The 17,825-nt window shown below is 33.9% G+C and overlaps 2 protein-coding genes and 1 pseudogene across 2 annotated transcripts; 1 reads left to right on the top strand and 2 right to left on the bottom strand.

The window, feature by feature from the left end:
- Positions 1-1,751, bottom strand: LOC133288075 (uncharacterized). The gene is made up of 2 exons (XM_061485773.1): positions 1,509-1,751; positions 1-739 (listed from the first exon to the last, which is right to left on the bottom strand). Exon 2 carries the CDS (start codon positions 721-723, stop codon positions 292-294), a length of 432 nt encoding a protein of 143 aa, XP_061341757.1. The 5' UTR covers positions 724-739; positions 1,509-1,751; the 3' UTR covers positions 1-291.
- Positions 1,752-6,348: 4,597 nt separating this feature from the next.
- LOC133288051 (probable L-type lectin-domain containing receptor kinase S.5) lies at positions 6,349-9,466 on the top strand. Its single transcript, XM_061485747.1, has 2 exons — positions 6,349-7,597; positions 8,494-9,466. Exons 1-2 carry the CDS (start codon positions 6,349-6,351, stop codon positions 9,312-9,314), a joined length of 2,070 nt encoding a protein of 689 aa, XP_061341731.1. The 3' UTR covers positions 9,315-9,466.
- Positions 9,467-9,907: 441 nt separating this feature from the next.
- LOC133288084 (2-oxoglutarate-dependent dioxygenase DAO-like) lies at positions 9,908-11,640 on the bottom strand (annotated as a pseudogene).
- Positions 11,641-17,825: the final 6,185 nt, after the last annotated feature.

Consider the following 17,825-nt stretch of genomic DNA (forward strand, 5'->3'; position numbering starts at 1 on the left):
TAATAAACTATAGGATTCCAGATGGTAAATAACCACATTGAACAAGAAATATGAACAATCTACTATGACTAAAGACATAAAATGATTAATATATTCTACCTCCGTTCCAGACATGAGTGAACGGTAGAATTTTGACTTATAAAATCTCTACAAATGATTTTATCCATCCAGTTTCTAAAGAGCTACACAAAAGGAGCCAAAAATTGACTTCTATTTTAGGGATTATATAACAATATATAGGTGTCATGATCAGAAGATGAAATCACTTAGAGTGATAGATAATTGCAAACACTATGAGTGTATCTCTGATGGATCAACAAGGCCTTCCATTACAACAAGCTGATCCAACAGTGCAATCTTCTCATCTTCAAGGGTCTTTACCTCATCTTCAACCTCTCTTAGCTCTTTCCCTACTGCGAAGCTCTCATCCTCCAGCTGCAAATACTTACGCCTCAATGTGCGGTACTCATTTCCACCTGCAGAGGAATCAGGCAATGAATCTGAATTGGAACCCTCCTGTTTCTGAAAAGGTGGTGAGACTTCAGTCATCAAGTGTCTTTTGTAACCCTTCTGTCCTGATTTTAATGACAGAGGAGCCTGTCCCTCTTCCTTGACAATATTCCCTTGCAACTGCAATAAAGATGCCTTTTGGTTTGAGTTTTTCTTCTTCCTTGGTTTATTATTCAAGATCTCCTCCGACAAAGGAATCCTTGGATCTTGCATTTCTCAACAATAGTCACTGCAGAATAATAAAAATCGATAACAAGTTAACAACACATGCACCTTAAAATTAGTTATATGATGTCATTGCATGAACCCTATGATTTCAAAGAATGATTTAAACAGAAAATTCTTTCGAGTAAAAGAAAGTTATCTGGACTCCCAAGACTCAGAGAGGAGAGCTTAAATTTGATCCAGCGCAAATATAAATGCTATCAATAAAAAAATAAAACGCCACATTATTGTAAAAGTAAAAACTAAGAATTTCACTTCTAATAAAAGTGTTTGATTGGCTTCTAAACAGGAAGAACCATATAATTGATTGATTGATGGCTACCTCAATTAAATCTACATCTTGATCAAGAAACTCAATAATTCATGCATTAGCATGCCAGAAAGCTAAATTAGGCGAAATAAAACAAATAACAGACACAATTTCACTAGTAACAAAAACACTTGTTCCTCGTTCCCAAAAGAGAGGCTTTTGGACCTAGTTTTTGCAACTCATCGAATTCATAAAACAAACAAACAAGTTTTAAGATCAGCAACTAAGTAATCCACCTAACAATCCATCCAATCTCGAACATAAATAAACGATACACAAATTCCCATTTTTCGGCTACAGCATATGTTAAAAGTAAGGAAAAAAGACAAACAAAAAGAAATTCAAAACCCTAACCGTTCCTCTCGAAACAGGAATTTGAAATCCAATTATGATTGGAAGAATAAAAAACCCAAAAATTGAGGGTGAAATTCAGAGGGAGCAAGGATGAATATAGAAGGCATACCTTGGGGAGGAAATCGAGCAAGGTCTTATTATTTTGTGTGTTAATTTTGAAACGTTAAGATGAAGAAGATAAGATCCTCAAATTCAAAAGATAAAAAAGATAAAGCAAATAAGGGTTCATCACTGTAGACAAAGCAATGGGTAGTGCCCTTGTTTATATATATTATCGGATACCGGTAATTGCTGACATGTCAAGCTATGATTCGTTGGTACATTAACTATCATCATGTCTTTTATTGTTGCATAGAACATCAGACTCAATTAAAAGACAGAAAGAAGAGCGAGGGACGATAATGTCAAAGGCAAGAATTTTTAAGGTTACTGTTCTCTCATAACCGGAGCTAGGCAATTACGCATCTCATTCATCATACGTGTTCAGCAAAATTCATAATTTTGAAAACGAAATAATGAGACATTTTTCAATAAATTATATTTAAACGCTAATTTTCTTTTTAAAAAAAGCCTTTAAGAAAACGGAGATAACTAATAGGTTTTTTTTTTAGTTGACCAAAACAGCAATGAATTATTTTATATGATATTTTTGTTTTAGGTATCTTTTTTATTTTATAGGAATTAATATTTCTATGTTGTAGGGAATAGTTTTATCTCCTACATATAAAGTGTACGAGGTTCATATGAACCCAATCTAATATTTATAATTCATTGAGTCACACTTATTAATTAATTATTAATTTTCAATAAAATATAACCGTTAGATTAACGAAAATCAACAGTTAAGAATTAGTCGTAAAAAAAAAATAGTAAGTATAGCTTTCTCCTTTAAATAAATAATTACACAATTGTATATAAAAAAATCTATATATGAATGTGTAGCAATTAGTTGGGTCGCACCGAATTCAAGCACGAATGGGGTTGAGTCACGCTTAGACTCACACGGTGATGACCTATGGCACACAAATTTAGAAGTTGTATCTTAAAATTTCGGAAGGCAATAACTTTTGGCTTGGGTGTCTGAATCAAATGATTTTTTATTACACATAACTTTGTTAGATATACACATCAGCAAAACCCGGAGGTCAAAAAATTTTCCAAAAAAAAATGTTTCCTTGTGCCCTATTTAGCACATTTTATCTATGTGAATGACGTTATTTAATTCCTATTCTTATTTTTCAACTATCCAATAATAACAAATAATTGTGACTTATTATGTAAAACTTATTCAACTTGTCAAAAAGTAGATATTTGTATCCCAAAATTTTGTACACTGTCAAGACCTTTTTATTATATGTATGATTTGTGGATTAAGGATAATTTGTATAATTTCTTTAATAAGTTACGTGATTACACAACTATATGAATTTATCTATGTGTAGATCTTGAAAAGTTACATGGAATAAAAAAAAATCACCCGAATTGGACACACGAGCCAAAAGTTACAGCCTTATAAAATTCTGTGTCACGTGTTATCCTCTGGTGAGTTACGCCTAAATGTGGGAGCGACTGAACCTTTATCGCCCCTAAATTTGGGCACGACAAGTCATGTTGAAAATTTTGTGCCACGTGTCATCTTTTGGTGAGTCGCATTCAAATTTGGATGGGACTCGACCCCATTTGTATCTGGATTTAAGCGAGACGGGTTGTTACACATTCATAAATAGGTTTCAAATTTCTACAATTTCTTAATTATTTATTTAAAATATAATATTTTAATTTTTTTGCCAAAATTTATTAAGTATTTCTACTAATATGTTAGTGTTATTTTTTGTTGGGATAAATTATTCTGCATACTCTTATTCTGCCTACCTTTGTCTACCTCTCTCAACACCGTTAGATTACAACATCATCCAATGATAGAGATTTGCAGGATAAAATAAATCATTTTCCCTTTTTTTTCTCGGGGGAGGATCCACTTACCACCAAAGAAGTTTACAACTTTTACAACCAATTTAATTACCGTTGATTTCCATCAATCGAACGGTTATAAATAACTGAGAATTAATAAATGTGACACAATAAATGTTATTAATTTTCAATAAATTATAACCGTTAGATTGACGAAAATCCACGGTGATTAAATTGGTTGTAAGAGTTGTAAACTTTTTTGTGGTAAGTGGATCCGTTCCCTTTTTTCTCCTCAATATCTCCCACACTTTTTCTCTCTCCTTCCCTTTCTCTCTATCGATTTGCGTAATTTACAACCTGAATTTATATTTGAATCTAAATTCATGCAATGATTAATGGCATGATAATTCTGCTAGATTAGTTTAATCCATGAATTAATCCACGATTACTGTAACGTTTCTACTTTGCTGTTGAAATTTGAAACGAATGAACTTATCTCCTTCTTATCTTGTTTTTTCATCTTGAAATGTGGAAATGATATGTGTTCTCTCTATGTTATACCCAACAACAGGCCAATCTGGTTCCATAACATATGACATCTGAGTTTATTTCTTCTTGACACCTTTCAATAGGCCTATCTCGATGAATTGAGAAAAAAACTTGCACTTTTTTTTAACGTTGAAGCGCCAACTGAAGAAAGAGAAAGGGGAGGAAAGAGAAAGAGTGTGAGAGAAAGAAAGGGAAAAATGATTTATTTTATTTTGCAAATCTCCATTGTTGGATGATATTGTAATCTAACGATGTTGAGAGAGGTAGACAAATATAGACAAAATAAGAATAGATAAAATAACCTATCCCTTTTTGTTTTCTATCTTCTTTCAATGATTTTCACTTTTTTATTAGTCGAACTTACTTTATCTTAGCTGATGATTAAATCAACATTAAAATTAAAATAGGAGATAATAACATACATGTGAATAAGAAAAAACTATGCATAAGCCTAAATGATCAAGTGACACATGCTAGAACTCGCCATCTTTGTGAAGAATCCATTATCGCAAATGAAGATTAAGTTCCAAGCGACTTAAGTTTGTATCAATTTAAGGTTCAACAAGTAGGATTGATGAATTACAAACAGGATTTGAAATTGTGTAATTAATTGAGTTATTAGAAAATTGATTAGATAAGGTTTCATTATAATTAGATTAACTAAATTGTTTTTACTATTCTTTTGCCTAATCAATTTTGTAGAAAATAAATGGTTCATCTTTAAAAATTAGTTGAAACAATTAAGTTGTTTTTACTTTTTATGTATAAAAAAAATTAAGTTGTTTTTAAGTGGGTTGTGATCAGGTTCAAGATTTGGTTCAAAGCAATTCTCTGCCACCCTGATATAACCCTAAACTACTGCCAAGTTGCGCAGAAAAGAAATAAAATCAATTCTAAAGCTTATCATCAACCTTGACCAACTGTACTGGGCCATATGCTAAAAGTTAAAACCATCACATGCACTTAAACATCGACGTTGGCACAATGGTTGTCAGATTATCTTTAAAGTGCGGTTTATTTCAAAGTCATCTTTTATTTATTTAAATTTTTATCTTTACAAAAGAGAAGAAGACTACAAACACTAAATAAATAACACACACTTGTACATTAGATTATTATATAACTAGTTCAATTAAAAATATTTTTATCATTCAGTTTAATCAATAAATTTGATTTTAAATTTTTAAGAATCTAGCCGTATTAAAATTTGATAAGAAAAGTTTTGTCTCTCATATAATTCTATCTTGATATGGCTCAAATGGGACTAAACATGTAATCAATAAATTAATAAATAATAAAAAATATCATTATCTTAAATTATAAAAAAAAAGTTTTGTCCCATATAATTATATTCGACAAAAATTTTGATCTTTTTACCCTACATCCCACGAGTAATGCATTAAGTTAAAACCATCATATGTAATTAAACATTGACATTGACTAAAAAAAAACATTGACGTTGACACAATTGTCAGATTATCTTTAAAGTGCAGTTTATTTCAAGGGTTTTGCATCTTCTGTTTAATACGAGGTTAGAAAATTTCTTACACATACACAATTTTAATAGATCCCATTATAAACAGAAAATATATATATTGCACGTAAAATAATTTTTCACTAACATAAAAAAAAAACAACTTTCCTGTTAAAACAGAAAGTGTTTTCCGTTATTTCAAAGTCATCTTTTATTTATTTAAATTTTTATCTTTACAAAAGAGAAGAATACTACAAACAGTAAATAAATAACACACACGGTGCACATTAGATTATTATATAACTAGTTCAATTAAAAATACTTTTATCATTCAGCTTAATCAATAAATTTGATTTTAATTTTCAAGAATCTAGCTATATTAAAATTTGATAAATTCTACTCTTATATGACTGAAATGGGTCTAAACAAGTAATCAATGAATTGATTATATCATTATCATAAATTATTAAAAAAAAAATTGTCCCATATAATTATATTCGACTCAAATTTTTTTAGTCAAGTAATTGATGAATAATTTAAAAGAATATCATCATCATAAATTATGAAAAAAATAAATTAATATCTATCTAATTCTATCTGACTTAAATCAAACTAGTTGAATAATTAAAAATAAAAATAAAACATCATTATCATAAATTATATGTATACAAAATATGAGAAATGTATACTCATTACCAAAAAAGTTTACAACCTTTACAACTAAGCTGATCATCATTAATTTCTGTCAATCTAACGATTATAATATTGGTTAGCAAAATAAAATTAAAAAAAGAAGTTGGTTATTCAAATAATTAAGAGGAATTTTTTGTTCGGGTACAAATTAAGAGAAATTTAAGTTCAAAGATAGAAGGTTAGTAGAAAATTAGCAAAAGGAAACCAGCTAGAAATTAAGAAAAGCACTTCATCACAACACAACACCACACTTCTTTGATTATTCAAATATTGCTGCTAGCTAGCTATGCTTCGCTTCCAATGCAGCCCCCACAACACTGACATGGCTCCCAGGCGTTACCTCACCGCTATCATCAGCATTCTGCTGCTGTTCCCGGCGGCGACAAGCCAAGCCCAGATTCTCAAAATAGAAAATCACGTTTTCGGTCCCTTCAACCTCTCTTACTCTGACATCTTCGACATGATACCCTCGTCGGCGATCAACTTCGGCGCCCTCCAAGTCACGCCGGACAGCGCCGGCAACGTCAATCTGACCAACAACTCCGGCAGAGTCCTCTTCAACGAGCTGTTCCAGCTCTGGGACGACGACAACGGTGACTTCAACGGAAAACTCGCTTCCTTCAACACCTCCTTCCTCGTCAACGTGTTTCGCGTCAACAACGCTACCCCAGGTGAAGGACTCGCCTTCCTTATTTCACCTTCTCCTTCGATCCCTCTCAACAGTTACGGTCAGTATCTCGGTCTCACCAACGCCACCACCGACGGCAACGTCACTAACCAATTCGTCGCCGTCGAGTTAGACACCGTGAAACAGGACTTTGACCCGGATAACAACCACATCGGACTCGACATCAACAGCGTTCGTCACAACGTTAGTGTTCCTCTGTCTCCGTTTGGGTTTCAGATCTCTCCCAACGGTACTCAGTTCTACGCGCTGTGGGTGGAGTACGACGGTGTACGGAAGGTGATTGATGTGTACATGGCGGCGCAGGATGATAAGGACGCTCCCATTGTAGCGAAACCAACGAAGCCTGTGTTGAGTTCGGGTCTTGATCTCAAAGGTTTGGTGAATCAGTGGTCGTATTTTGGGTTCTCTGCTTCAACTGGGACAACCTATGAGTTGAACTGTGTTCTTAGATGGAATATATCGATTGAGGTTTTTCCTCATAAGAGTAAAGATGGGAACTTGTTGAAGATTGGTTTGGGGGTTGGGGTGCCTCTGGTGATTCTTGTTGTGGTTGGTGTTGGTGTGTTGGTTTATTATTATGTAAGCAGGAAAAGAAGGGAAAGTGATTCTGATTCTCATATTGTTGGGACCCTCAAGAGCCTTCCCGGAACACCAAGAGAGTTTAGGTTCCAGGAACTGAAGAAAGCAACAAACAATTTTGATGAAAGGCTCAAACTTGGAGAAGGTGGGTATGGTGTTGTTTATAGAGGAACGCTGTTGAAGGAGAAGTTGGAAGTGGCTGTTAAGATGTTCTCGAGGGACAAGATGAAAAGCACTGATGATTTCTTGTCTGAGCTCACCATTATTAATCGTCTTCGTCACAAACACCTTGTTCGGTTACTAGGTAAAGTTTCCCTTTCCACTGCTTGAAGAATGATGATTCAGTTCTTTTTTAATTCTTATAATGAACATAGTTTTGCTTCCTGATTTAATTACTTCCAATCACGTGCTCTACCATCAGTTTTGTTTCGTTTATGTTCGATTTGGTAGAAATTCTTTCACTTTCGTGTACCGCTTTTTAAATTCGAGTTTAGATCTGACATTAATTGACACCAATCTGTTGGATTAGTTAGGAGGCCATTATTGATGGAATTCTGTAGGGCGAAAATTTTGACCACCCATAGTTGGTAGTTGGCGGTGTCCTAATGAAATGACGAGTTACTCAAAAAACCTTAAAACAAAGCCGAAGACTAGTTCAAAGTGTACTTGCATTCTTTTAGAAGGCCTTGCTCGTGATATCATGCTTTGAAAGTGACCTTTTATTCCTTCTGTCCTTGGTGAATATTAATTGCACTTCCATTAGAGAACTTTTTCTGCCCTTTTGTCCCCGCAGTGAAAGATGATTCATCGAAGCTTCCTTTATCCCCTTTATTCTAGATTAAGGCGAAAAATTTCCCTGCATAATCTTTTTTTTTTTTTAATTTGAATTTCCAACATAATTTTATTACATTGTCAACGAAATTTGTTATTTTTCTAGTTGAGGTCACGTCACAGTCACAACCATTCGGCCGGCCCGTGTTTCCCTGAGTCTTTGTAATATAGTAAGATAAAAAGCCGAAGTCATTATCTTCAATGCACATACCTACTCAGCTTTCCTTGGACTTAAAGATATTGCCAGCTTGTATAATATAAAACTAAAATGTGGTCAATGTCAATAGTTTATCTGCCATTGCCTTCATATAATATATATCAATGTTTTATTTAGGCAACTGACTTAAGTAATCTGGAATTAATATGCAGGATGGTGCCACCAAAACGGGGTATTGCTCTTAGTGTATGAGTACATGCCTAATGGAAGCTTGGACAACCACATTTTTTGTGAGGAAGGTACAAGCACTACCCCACTAGGTTGGCATCTAAGATACAAGATCATATCAGGGGTGGCTTTTGCATTGAATTACCTACATAATGAGTATGATCAGACAGTGGTTCATAGAGACCTCAAGGCCAGCAACATCATGCTAGACTCAGACTTCAATGCTCGTTTAGGTGACTTTGGCTTGGCACGTGCATTGGAGAATGAGAAAACATCATATGCAGAGTTGGAAGGAGTGCATGGCACCATGGGATACATAGCACCAGAATGCTTTCACACAGGCAAGGCCACACGTGAGTCAGATGTTTATGGATTTGGGGCTGTCCTACTAGAGGTTGTGTGTGGTCAAAGGCCATGGACAAAGATTGAGGGGTATCAGTTTTTGGTGGATTGGGTGTGGCACTTGCATCGTGAAGGTAGGATACTAGAGGCAGTGGACTCTAGACTTGATAATGACTATGTGGGTGAAGAGGCAGAGAGGATGTTGAAATTAGGACTTGCATGCTCTCATCCTATTGCAGGTGAGAGACCAAAAATGCAAAACATTGTTCAAATCATATCTGGGTCAGTGAATGTGCCTCATGTGCCACCATTCAAACCATCTTTTGTGTGGCCTGCTGTGGATCTAGCAAGCCTTGCAAGTGACATATCAGGAACAACCACTTCTCAATACACACCCATTACCACTAATACACTATCTTCTTCTTTGCATGTTGAATTCTCAGATACCAGCTCTCTGGTCTAGATTGCTCTCAGCAGCAGCCTTTCGACCATGCATGCCAATTCAATTCTCTCTTCAATGGCAACCTTTTTTTTTTTATTGTCTGCTTGTTGGTCTCCACTCTGTTAAATTTTCTTCCTATGAAATAATGGAAGAAAATTGCTTCATATTTTTTTTTTCCCTTTTTAATTTTAATTTGACTTGGTTTTAAGTGGTTATGTGTAGATTCTTTAATATAGTTTCTTTTTTCCTTCTATTTTTATTGGAAAGGAATGGAAATAGGTGTGTATCTCCGTAAATTTTGATGAAATTTGTTAATCCCGTATTTGTTTTTGCATTCTTTTAGCTTTTAATAATGTTTTTTAGATGACAAAGAAAGTTGCAAGTCGTGGTGAGCGCCTGAAAAAAGATAAGTTAAGGTTGAGTGTTAAAATTCACATGCATTTAAACCTAATATTTAAATACTCATTAAAAGCTTTTTATTTTTTTACTATAATTAAGACAATTCACAAAGTATGTTGTAATCTTTAATATAGCATAGTGTCCATTAAGTACGCAATAAAGATCCATATATAAATCAACTCCATGTACAAATAAATACGACTATACGAGGTCTACTAACATGGAGTTAGTTTTTTTTAGTATCGTTTCTTATCACTTACAATATAATATAACCATTACCCTCTCTTTCTACTTAACTGCTTAATTAATTGGCAAACAAAAACATGGACCTATAAATTTGCTTGGCAATGTGACCTTCCTAGCTACTATCACTAGACCAAGTGAACTAGCTCAAGGGCTTCACCAGCATGCATCTTGTTGAAGACTCTGAGCTTCCTATAATCTTCATAAACAAAAGGGTGATATAGACGTGGGTGATCGTGGTCCATCACCTCTGATGGTGCCTCAACATTTCGGTTCCTTGGTGCTAACATAAATGTAGCAATTGAAAGACGGGTGGTTGCTTCCTTACATTGTACACGGTGCTTCACATTGCAAAATCTTCCATTGCTCCATACCTGCATATGAATTTATATTCCAAGGGCATGCACATAGTTTACAAATACCATAAGGAGATTTTTTATTTTTTTATTATCCAAATTTAAGTCTTAAGTTCAAATGAAGGTGATTACTAGTATAGAAAAAAATAATATAAAATTATAAATATAAGCCAAGCTGTTAGGTTGAATCAGTTATTAGAATTATTGATTGCTATATATACTTACACGAGCAATATCTCCAAGATTGGCAAGGAGAGACCCTGATATATAAAGGAGGGACTGCCACAAATGAACCAGAACTTTCCATCTCCTCAAGACCACCAACATTTTCATCATCTTAAGGAACCCTGAATCTGTGTGCAATTGAACTCCAGAGGACCCTACAAATTCTGGGGTGAAGTTATATTTGTTAATTCTAAATTGGCATGGCCAGTCCTTGAAATCAGCCCCCACTATGCCCAGAGATTCAACCATCTTTTGTCCTATATTTACTGCCAGATCATAAATTGCTTGGCCATATGCCTCCATTATTTGCCTGGGAAGCAAACAAAATCAACCGTTCACACTCAAAACTAAGAAAAAGTCAATAATTCAAGTTGTCTCTAAGTGGGAAAAAAATAAAAACTGTAAACTCTGCTAAATATCAAAACAGAATGCAGTAAATAGATCAATTTTAATCTAATCCGTCATAGTAAGATTTATTTTTTTTAATACCCCTTTCTAGTTAGATTTAATTTTTATGTTGTTACATCAAGTTAAGGTTATCAAACTCAAATGCATGTACAACATGTATTTTGGATCTAACAACCACATGAATAAAAAAAAAAAAACTTGAGCTCTACTTTTTCACCCCTTCTAACATTTTTTGGGGGATCATGAGAAATAATTGTCAATTAAATTTAACCACTAAATAATTCCAAAAAAGAGAAGAGAGATCTAGAGAGTATACAAACCTCTGATGAGGTGTGGCATCCAATTGAGAGCAGAAATCCTGCACAGCTTGTGAAGTCATAGAGCCCCAAGGCCTCATAGAGAGGATTGACTGCACTTGGTGCCATGTAACCACTGCCAGCAATGACATCTTTGTTGCGTTTCTTGATCTCCATAGGAAGGTCAAGCAAAGCTCCAATAACCACCTTCATATCCGCCATGAGAGTAACAGGAATAGAGTGGTTAATGATCCTGAAACAACCCCATTTTTCACATGCCTCTCTTAGCTTGTTACACTCCACTTGGTCTGAAATCTTCACAAGATCAATCACTGGAATAGTCTCCTCCATCTTTCGATCTCTATTGTCTTTAGTTTTTGAGGATATGAGTGTGAGAGGTGAAGCAATAAAAAATGCACTTCAGCATATACAATGGGGCGAGACACCTATTCACAACTTTCTCTAATTATGTTTAATCAAAAGTTTTCATAAGTCTTTGTTTTTATAGTTCAATTATATTATTTATTTTTTTCGTCGATATTAATATGTTACTTTGAGGTCAATATGTTTATTAATTGCGTTTGAGGCCAACTTTCTCGGTCCTTAATTGTAAACGACAAATGGAGAAGATAAGGGTGGGTCCATTCTTGTATACTATAACAAATATATATTTTTTATGACTTTTATAAGAGTTATAAGTGACTGTGTCATGTTATTGATATTTGTTTTTCATGCTTTAGTTTTTTTTTTACTTAAAAAAATGTGAGCCCCACAAAATATTGTGTGTAGAAAACTTCACCATGTCATGTTAAAGGACAAACGAAAACTCCATTTTTTATACCAATTCTGATTATTGTTTGAGACAAGAAAGGTTTTTGAGTATTTTTATAAATTTATGCTCTTTGAACTGACTATATGACTAATCACGAGTTCAGAGCGAATTATAGATTAAGATTTTATACTTTTATCAGGGATAATATTAATGAAAATCAAATCGATATTTTTTCACCCTGTAATATCCCGAGCTAACGAGGGCGGGAAGTGATTACCGATACGAAAGGACATGGTGTGAAAGGACACAGAACAATTTCTGACAGGCTTCCAGAGGTTACATGAATGAATCAAATTCACACCCGAAAAAGAGATTCCAAAGACTGTGCAGGTATGAGACTACACAGTTAGAAATAACTTATAAGAATTAATTGGTACTATCTATACTAACAAAATGCATCTATTTTTTGGTTGTCCGAAATAGAAAAACTTCATAGTTAGTGTTTGACTTGCAGTAATTCTGGAATGAATAACTTCCTAAAAAAATTTCCTAGAAAGTATGCGATTGAATAAAAAACACATTAAATTTTTTTATGTTAATACATGGAAATAACTATTGATTCTTGAAGCGGCGGGTATCACCCACCCTATATTGAACTCTCGTACACAGACTCAACTATCGTTAATTTAACAAATATTGTTTGTTGCGTTTACGTTTTTAAGTTGTTGTGTTGTGATTGCCAATATGATAAGACAGAATTAACCCCCACTTCCCGTCAATGGACCAAAAGTACATCGAAAAGGGAAAAACATTTTGTCCCTTCTTTTTTCTTTGATAGGAAATTCAAGAGCGAAACGTCTTCTGTCTCCAACTCATCTGTTTTGGAGACTCCCTTGATTCCCAAAAGGACTTTGGTTGGACTTGGTTCTGATTCTAATGAATGAAAAAATTTTACGCAATCTCGGCTCATTTTATATTTTCGTGATCCCACTCACAGTCAACACTTTGTTTTTACTATTCTACCTCTACCTTTTCTTTTGTTTTCTGTTTTTGTTTTTTGCATGTGAGATGGAGCATTTGTCAATTATATAGGACCGGTCTATAGAATAACTCCTCCCAATGCATGGAATGATTTGGAAAGATTATACTATTAAGATTTAACATAAAGAGAAATAGTTATCTTATGTCACATAAGACAACTATCTTATGTTGTATATTTATGAAATTTTATGTTTATTTTTTTTCTTTTATATTTTTTAAAAAATTGTGGACCCACAACTTTGTTTCATCTACATAAGATATTTATCTTATCTGACATAAGATTAATAACTCCCTAAGATAAATCATATTACCATAATTAGGAAAATTAAAAGGAGATTAATTCTACATGAAAAAACAAAAATATTAATCACTTTTTATTAAATTGCTAACTAAATAAATTGTTGCTGAGTGGTGTCTTTGTTCGCTTCTTCTCCAAGTGGACTTTGGATATTGGTTCTTCTCACTTCTTCTCAAAGTGCATTTATTTATTTTCTTTTACTTTTTTGGCATGTCATGTCAAATAAGTATATAATAAGAGAAAAGTATTTCTACAGTCATTTTAGATAAAGTTGTCTACAACTGCTCTTTTTTCACTAAGTACGACCGGTCGTACTTAGTGCCTGTTTGGATCCTCTCTTTTTTAAGCTAGAAACTGTTTATAAGCATAAGTTAGGCCAAACAGGTTTTGGGAAAAACTCTTATAACGAAAAGCTCTTTTTTTTTATAATGAAGAAAAAAGCTGAAAACTAAAAGCCCCTGAGAGGAGCTTTTTTTTAAGCTCTTATCTGTCTTTCTTGAATTGTGTGTTTTTTTTTTTCAAAATGAAGAGTGATAAAGAGAGAGAGAGATAATTTTCTTGAAATATGTGCTTTTAAGCTAAATTTTTTTATGTAATTTCCAAACAGTTTTTAGCTTATTTTTTTAAGCTCTTTTTTTTAGCTTTAGCTTATAAGTAGCTTCTAGCTTAAAAATAAGATGATCCAAACAGGCTCCTAGTTATAACAATAAAGCTGTTCTTTTTTTCTCTTTCCTCAGACATTATCGGCTGACGTGGCAGAGAGAGAAAATGCAATTTTAATATACGACCGGTCGTACTTAATGAAAAAAGGGTAGCTGCAGACAACCTTATCTAAAGTAGCTGCAGAAATGTTTTCCCCATATAATAATATATTTTTTAACAAATATTATATTTAGATAGCATAAGGTATATATTTGGAAAATATTAGTATCATGTTGTAGGAGACTCATATATCTTGTCATAGGCACAAAACATATGTGGTTCACTTTTTTAAAAAATAAATAAATAAATGAATAGGCCCACATACTCTGTATCTATGACATGAGATATTAGTTTCTTACAACATGAGAGACTAGTATTTATGTGAATGAGTGAAAGATTTAAAACATATTCATGATTCAACTATAGGAAAACTACTCTTATGCAACATAAGAGTAGTTTTATCTCCTATACACTCATCGAAAACCGTGACACTCCTCTTTTTTTCCTTTAAATGGCGGACCTCACCATATGTATCTCTACAACATAAGAGAAGATCCCTCATGTAACACAAGATTAAATGAACCCTTCAACTATACAACTTGCATCCCTTTAAAAAAAATTACAAGAGATCCTATTACCCAGAGTTACTACATAGAATGACGGCCATCAACCTTGTCTTTAGTTCGTCTGTCTTATGAAATTTCTTCTAAATCTTCTAAATCTTCATCATCTCCTCTCTTACCTGCTTGTTTCTTCCAATATACAACCAATTTCTTCAATCTAGCTATCTCTTTTGAAGAAATATTTTTGCTTGGATCATTCACAATTGATCTCACTCGTGATGCATACCTGTTATGGACCTGACAAAGACCCATATTTTAGAAGGACCAATAAAGGACAGCACAAAAGGAAGGGAATCTCCTATTAATGACAATCCTATCCAGACAGCTAAGCAGTCGGACTTGGGCCCTCAATATTCCTAAGAGGCACGACAGTACACTCCTATCAGGTAACCCTTCTATAAATAAAGGGTTAAACCAATAAGGTACACACTCTCAAAACCCTCTCTCTTAGCTTGTCACTGTGCACACACCCCACGCCTTGACTATGTCGAGTATTATTGTGCACAGTGATCGGCCTACCCGCAAGGGTATCTCATTCATAGATACTGGATAGAAGGCACCTAGATCCTACATAAAATATACCAGTCACCGGTTGGACATCTCTGTCTTTCACAGAGAACAATACCTAAATCAGTATAACAATATAAAGCAAGATTTAGAACATGAGAGAGAAATTATTAAAAAATTTGAAAGTCAAACTTTTCTTTTTTAAGTTCAGAAAAAAGATAACAAGGATCAAAGAAACATACACGAGATAGTTATGCGTCTCATCCAAGCTTGGTTATGTTGGAGATATGCAAACATAAGAGTTTTGGCATTAGCCCCAAGTGAATCTGATAGGGATTTCACTCAATACAGAGAAATAGAAAGACAACAAAGACTTATGTTATTGGAAATGTCAACACTAAACAAGTTTTGATACAGATTACAGTAAGGAAAATACAAACAATAGTGCAATGAACCCCTTGAGCAGTTTTAGAGGTTCTAGTCCCTTCCAGGTTCAATTCCAATCCATTCTCCAAATGTCCCTCTCATTCCACGCCTTTCCTACTTATTTCCCCTCTTCCCACTCCAACCGTTTTCTATTCAACACCAGTAACAAAACATTCCCTGTCTAACAAATTGATTGTTGACTCAGCATGGCTCACTTGGGCCTTGTACCTCTTGCGCGAATAAACTTTGTGGGTTAGGCCTATATCAATATTCTCCCTAATTTAAGGACCCTGTCCTCAAGGTCAAAGGTTGAGAAATACTGTATATAATAACTTTAATTTGTAAAATGTCAAATTGCATTGGATTTAATCATGCATGATGGAGATTAATTAAGTAAGAGGCTTAATAAATTAAATAAATATTGGGAGAGATTTATGAAATAAATACTCAATTTGAGTGGTTGTGTTTGATTAAGTGAGAAAGTAGGAAACTATGTTAAAAATCTTTGTCAATTACTCCTCCCAGGCATGCTTGCTGAAACGAGCTATTCAACGAGTATTGTAATTGCTCGCTGAAGCGAGGAGCCCAACGAGCAGATGTAAAATTTGTTAAAATTCACTTAATTGACTTCCTTGCTTCACCAAACTCATTTTCTTCTTTACCAAATCGAGGGAAACCATTAAAGAGCCTTAAAGAACCCTTGAAAATTGAGTTTCTTTTATACTCAATGGAATCAAACATTGTTGGAAGCAAAAATGTATAAGATTCTTGTGTGAACAAATCCCCAGCCTTAGAATCCATTGTGGAACCTTTTGTGTAGAGAAATCCCTTGGAGAAAGTGGTTTTTTTGAGTTGTCCAAAAAGCTAGAGGTGGTGCATTGTCTTATTGGGAGTTGGAAGACATTCCTTGAGCCATTGTGAAGCTATTTATGGATTGAGACTTGTGGACACTTGATTGATCAAGATTGGAGGAGCCAATGGATATTGATTTGGAGACTTGAGTGATTTCAAGCCTAGGTGTGATTTGTGAATAAATCTTTGGTGTGATATTTTGGTCCTCGGAGCAAGCATTTGGTGAAGAGGGGATCTAGCCAAATTCTTGAAAAGAGTTTGTGTCCACTCACTCACCATGAAAATTCAGGGTCACACTAAAGTCTATAATGCTGTCCAACTAAGTCCAATAACAACATATGCCAAAAGCCCAACTCAATATAATTACAATAAGCTAATTAAAATAATATAATTGGGACATCCATTAACCCAATTAATTTTTACAAACACAGAATTAATTAATTTATATTGCTAAATAAAATTTTCCAACACGTTATCTTTTTCATCGCATACTGATCTAAGCTTTTCACATTCATTTATAACTTCCGCAAGACGATACTTATTCCGCTTTCAAGGATTCTTTCAAGTCCTCCAACTCTTGTAGCATTTCCTCTTCTTCTTTTTGCTTCTCACGCAATTCTTCCAGCAACTATTCAACATACAAAATATTATAACAATTGACTGAGAAATGTGCATTATACATCCTAACAGTAAAAGGGTAACCCACTGCATGAGGTTCCTACTTCGCGACATATATGGTAGGGGTTAATTAGGGATGGTAAGATGTACACAACCTTACCCCTGTGAGCAGAGGGACGGTCTCCAAAACTAGAACCTGTGACTAACTGAAAATAAGACAATATTGCACCAAGACTCGCCCTCCATGTATACTAAACAGTAAAGGAATAAAATTCTTAGTTTCAAAGGCAACTTTTATTTATGGGAAATAAGTGTGTTATGTCACATAAAATAGTATTTTTATATTACACATTTATGGAATCTTATGCTTATTTTTTCTTTTATTTTTATATTATTTTAAAAATTATTGGCCCACAACTTTGTTTTTAAAATATTTATTTCATTTGTCGTAAGATTAATAACTCCCATTATTTTTTTTATTTTTTATCTCTACAAGAGAGAAGAAGATCACAAAACTGTGCAGATTAGATTATTATATAACCACTTCAATTAAAAACGTCGTCATCATACATTATAAAAAAAATATTTTTTTTTATGGAATGCAAAATAAAATAAAAGTTGATTATGAATATTGAGTTCAAAGATGGAAGGTTCCAAGAAAATTAGCAAACGTAAAGAAGGAAGCTAGCTAGCTATTGATTATTGATTATTCAAATATTGCTAGCTAGCTATGCTTCAGTTCCAATGCAGCCACCACAAGCCTGAC

Source organism: Gastrolobium bilobum, unplaced genomic scaffold (genome assembly GCF_033153095.1).
Source record: "Gastrolobium bilobum isolate Gb01-03AN ecotype WA unplaced genomic scaffold, APGP_CSIRO_Gbil_v1 utg3205, whole genome shotgun sequence".
Lineage (NCBI taxonomy): Eukaryota > Viridiplantae > Streptophyta > Magnoliopsida > Fabales > Fabaceae > Gastrolobium > Gastrolobium bilobum.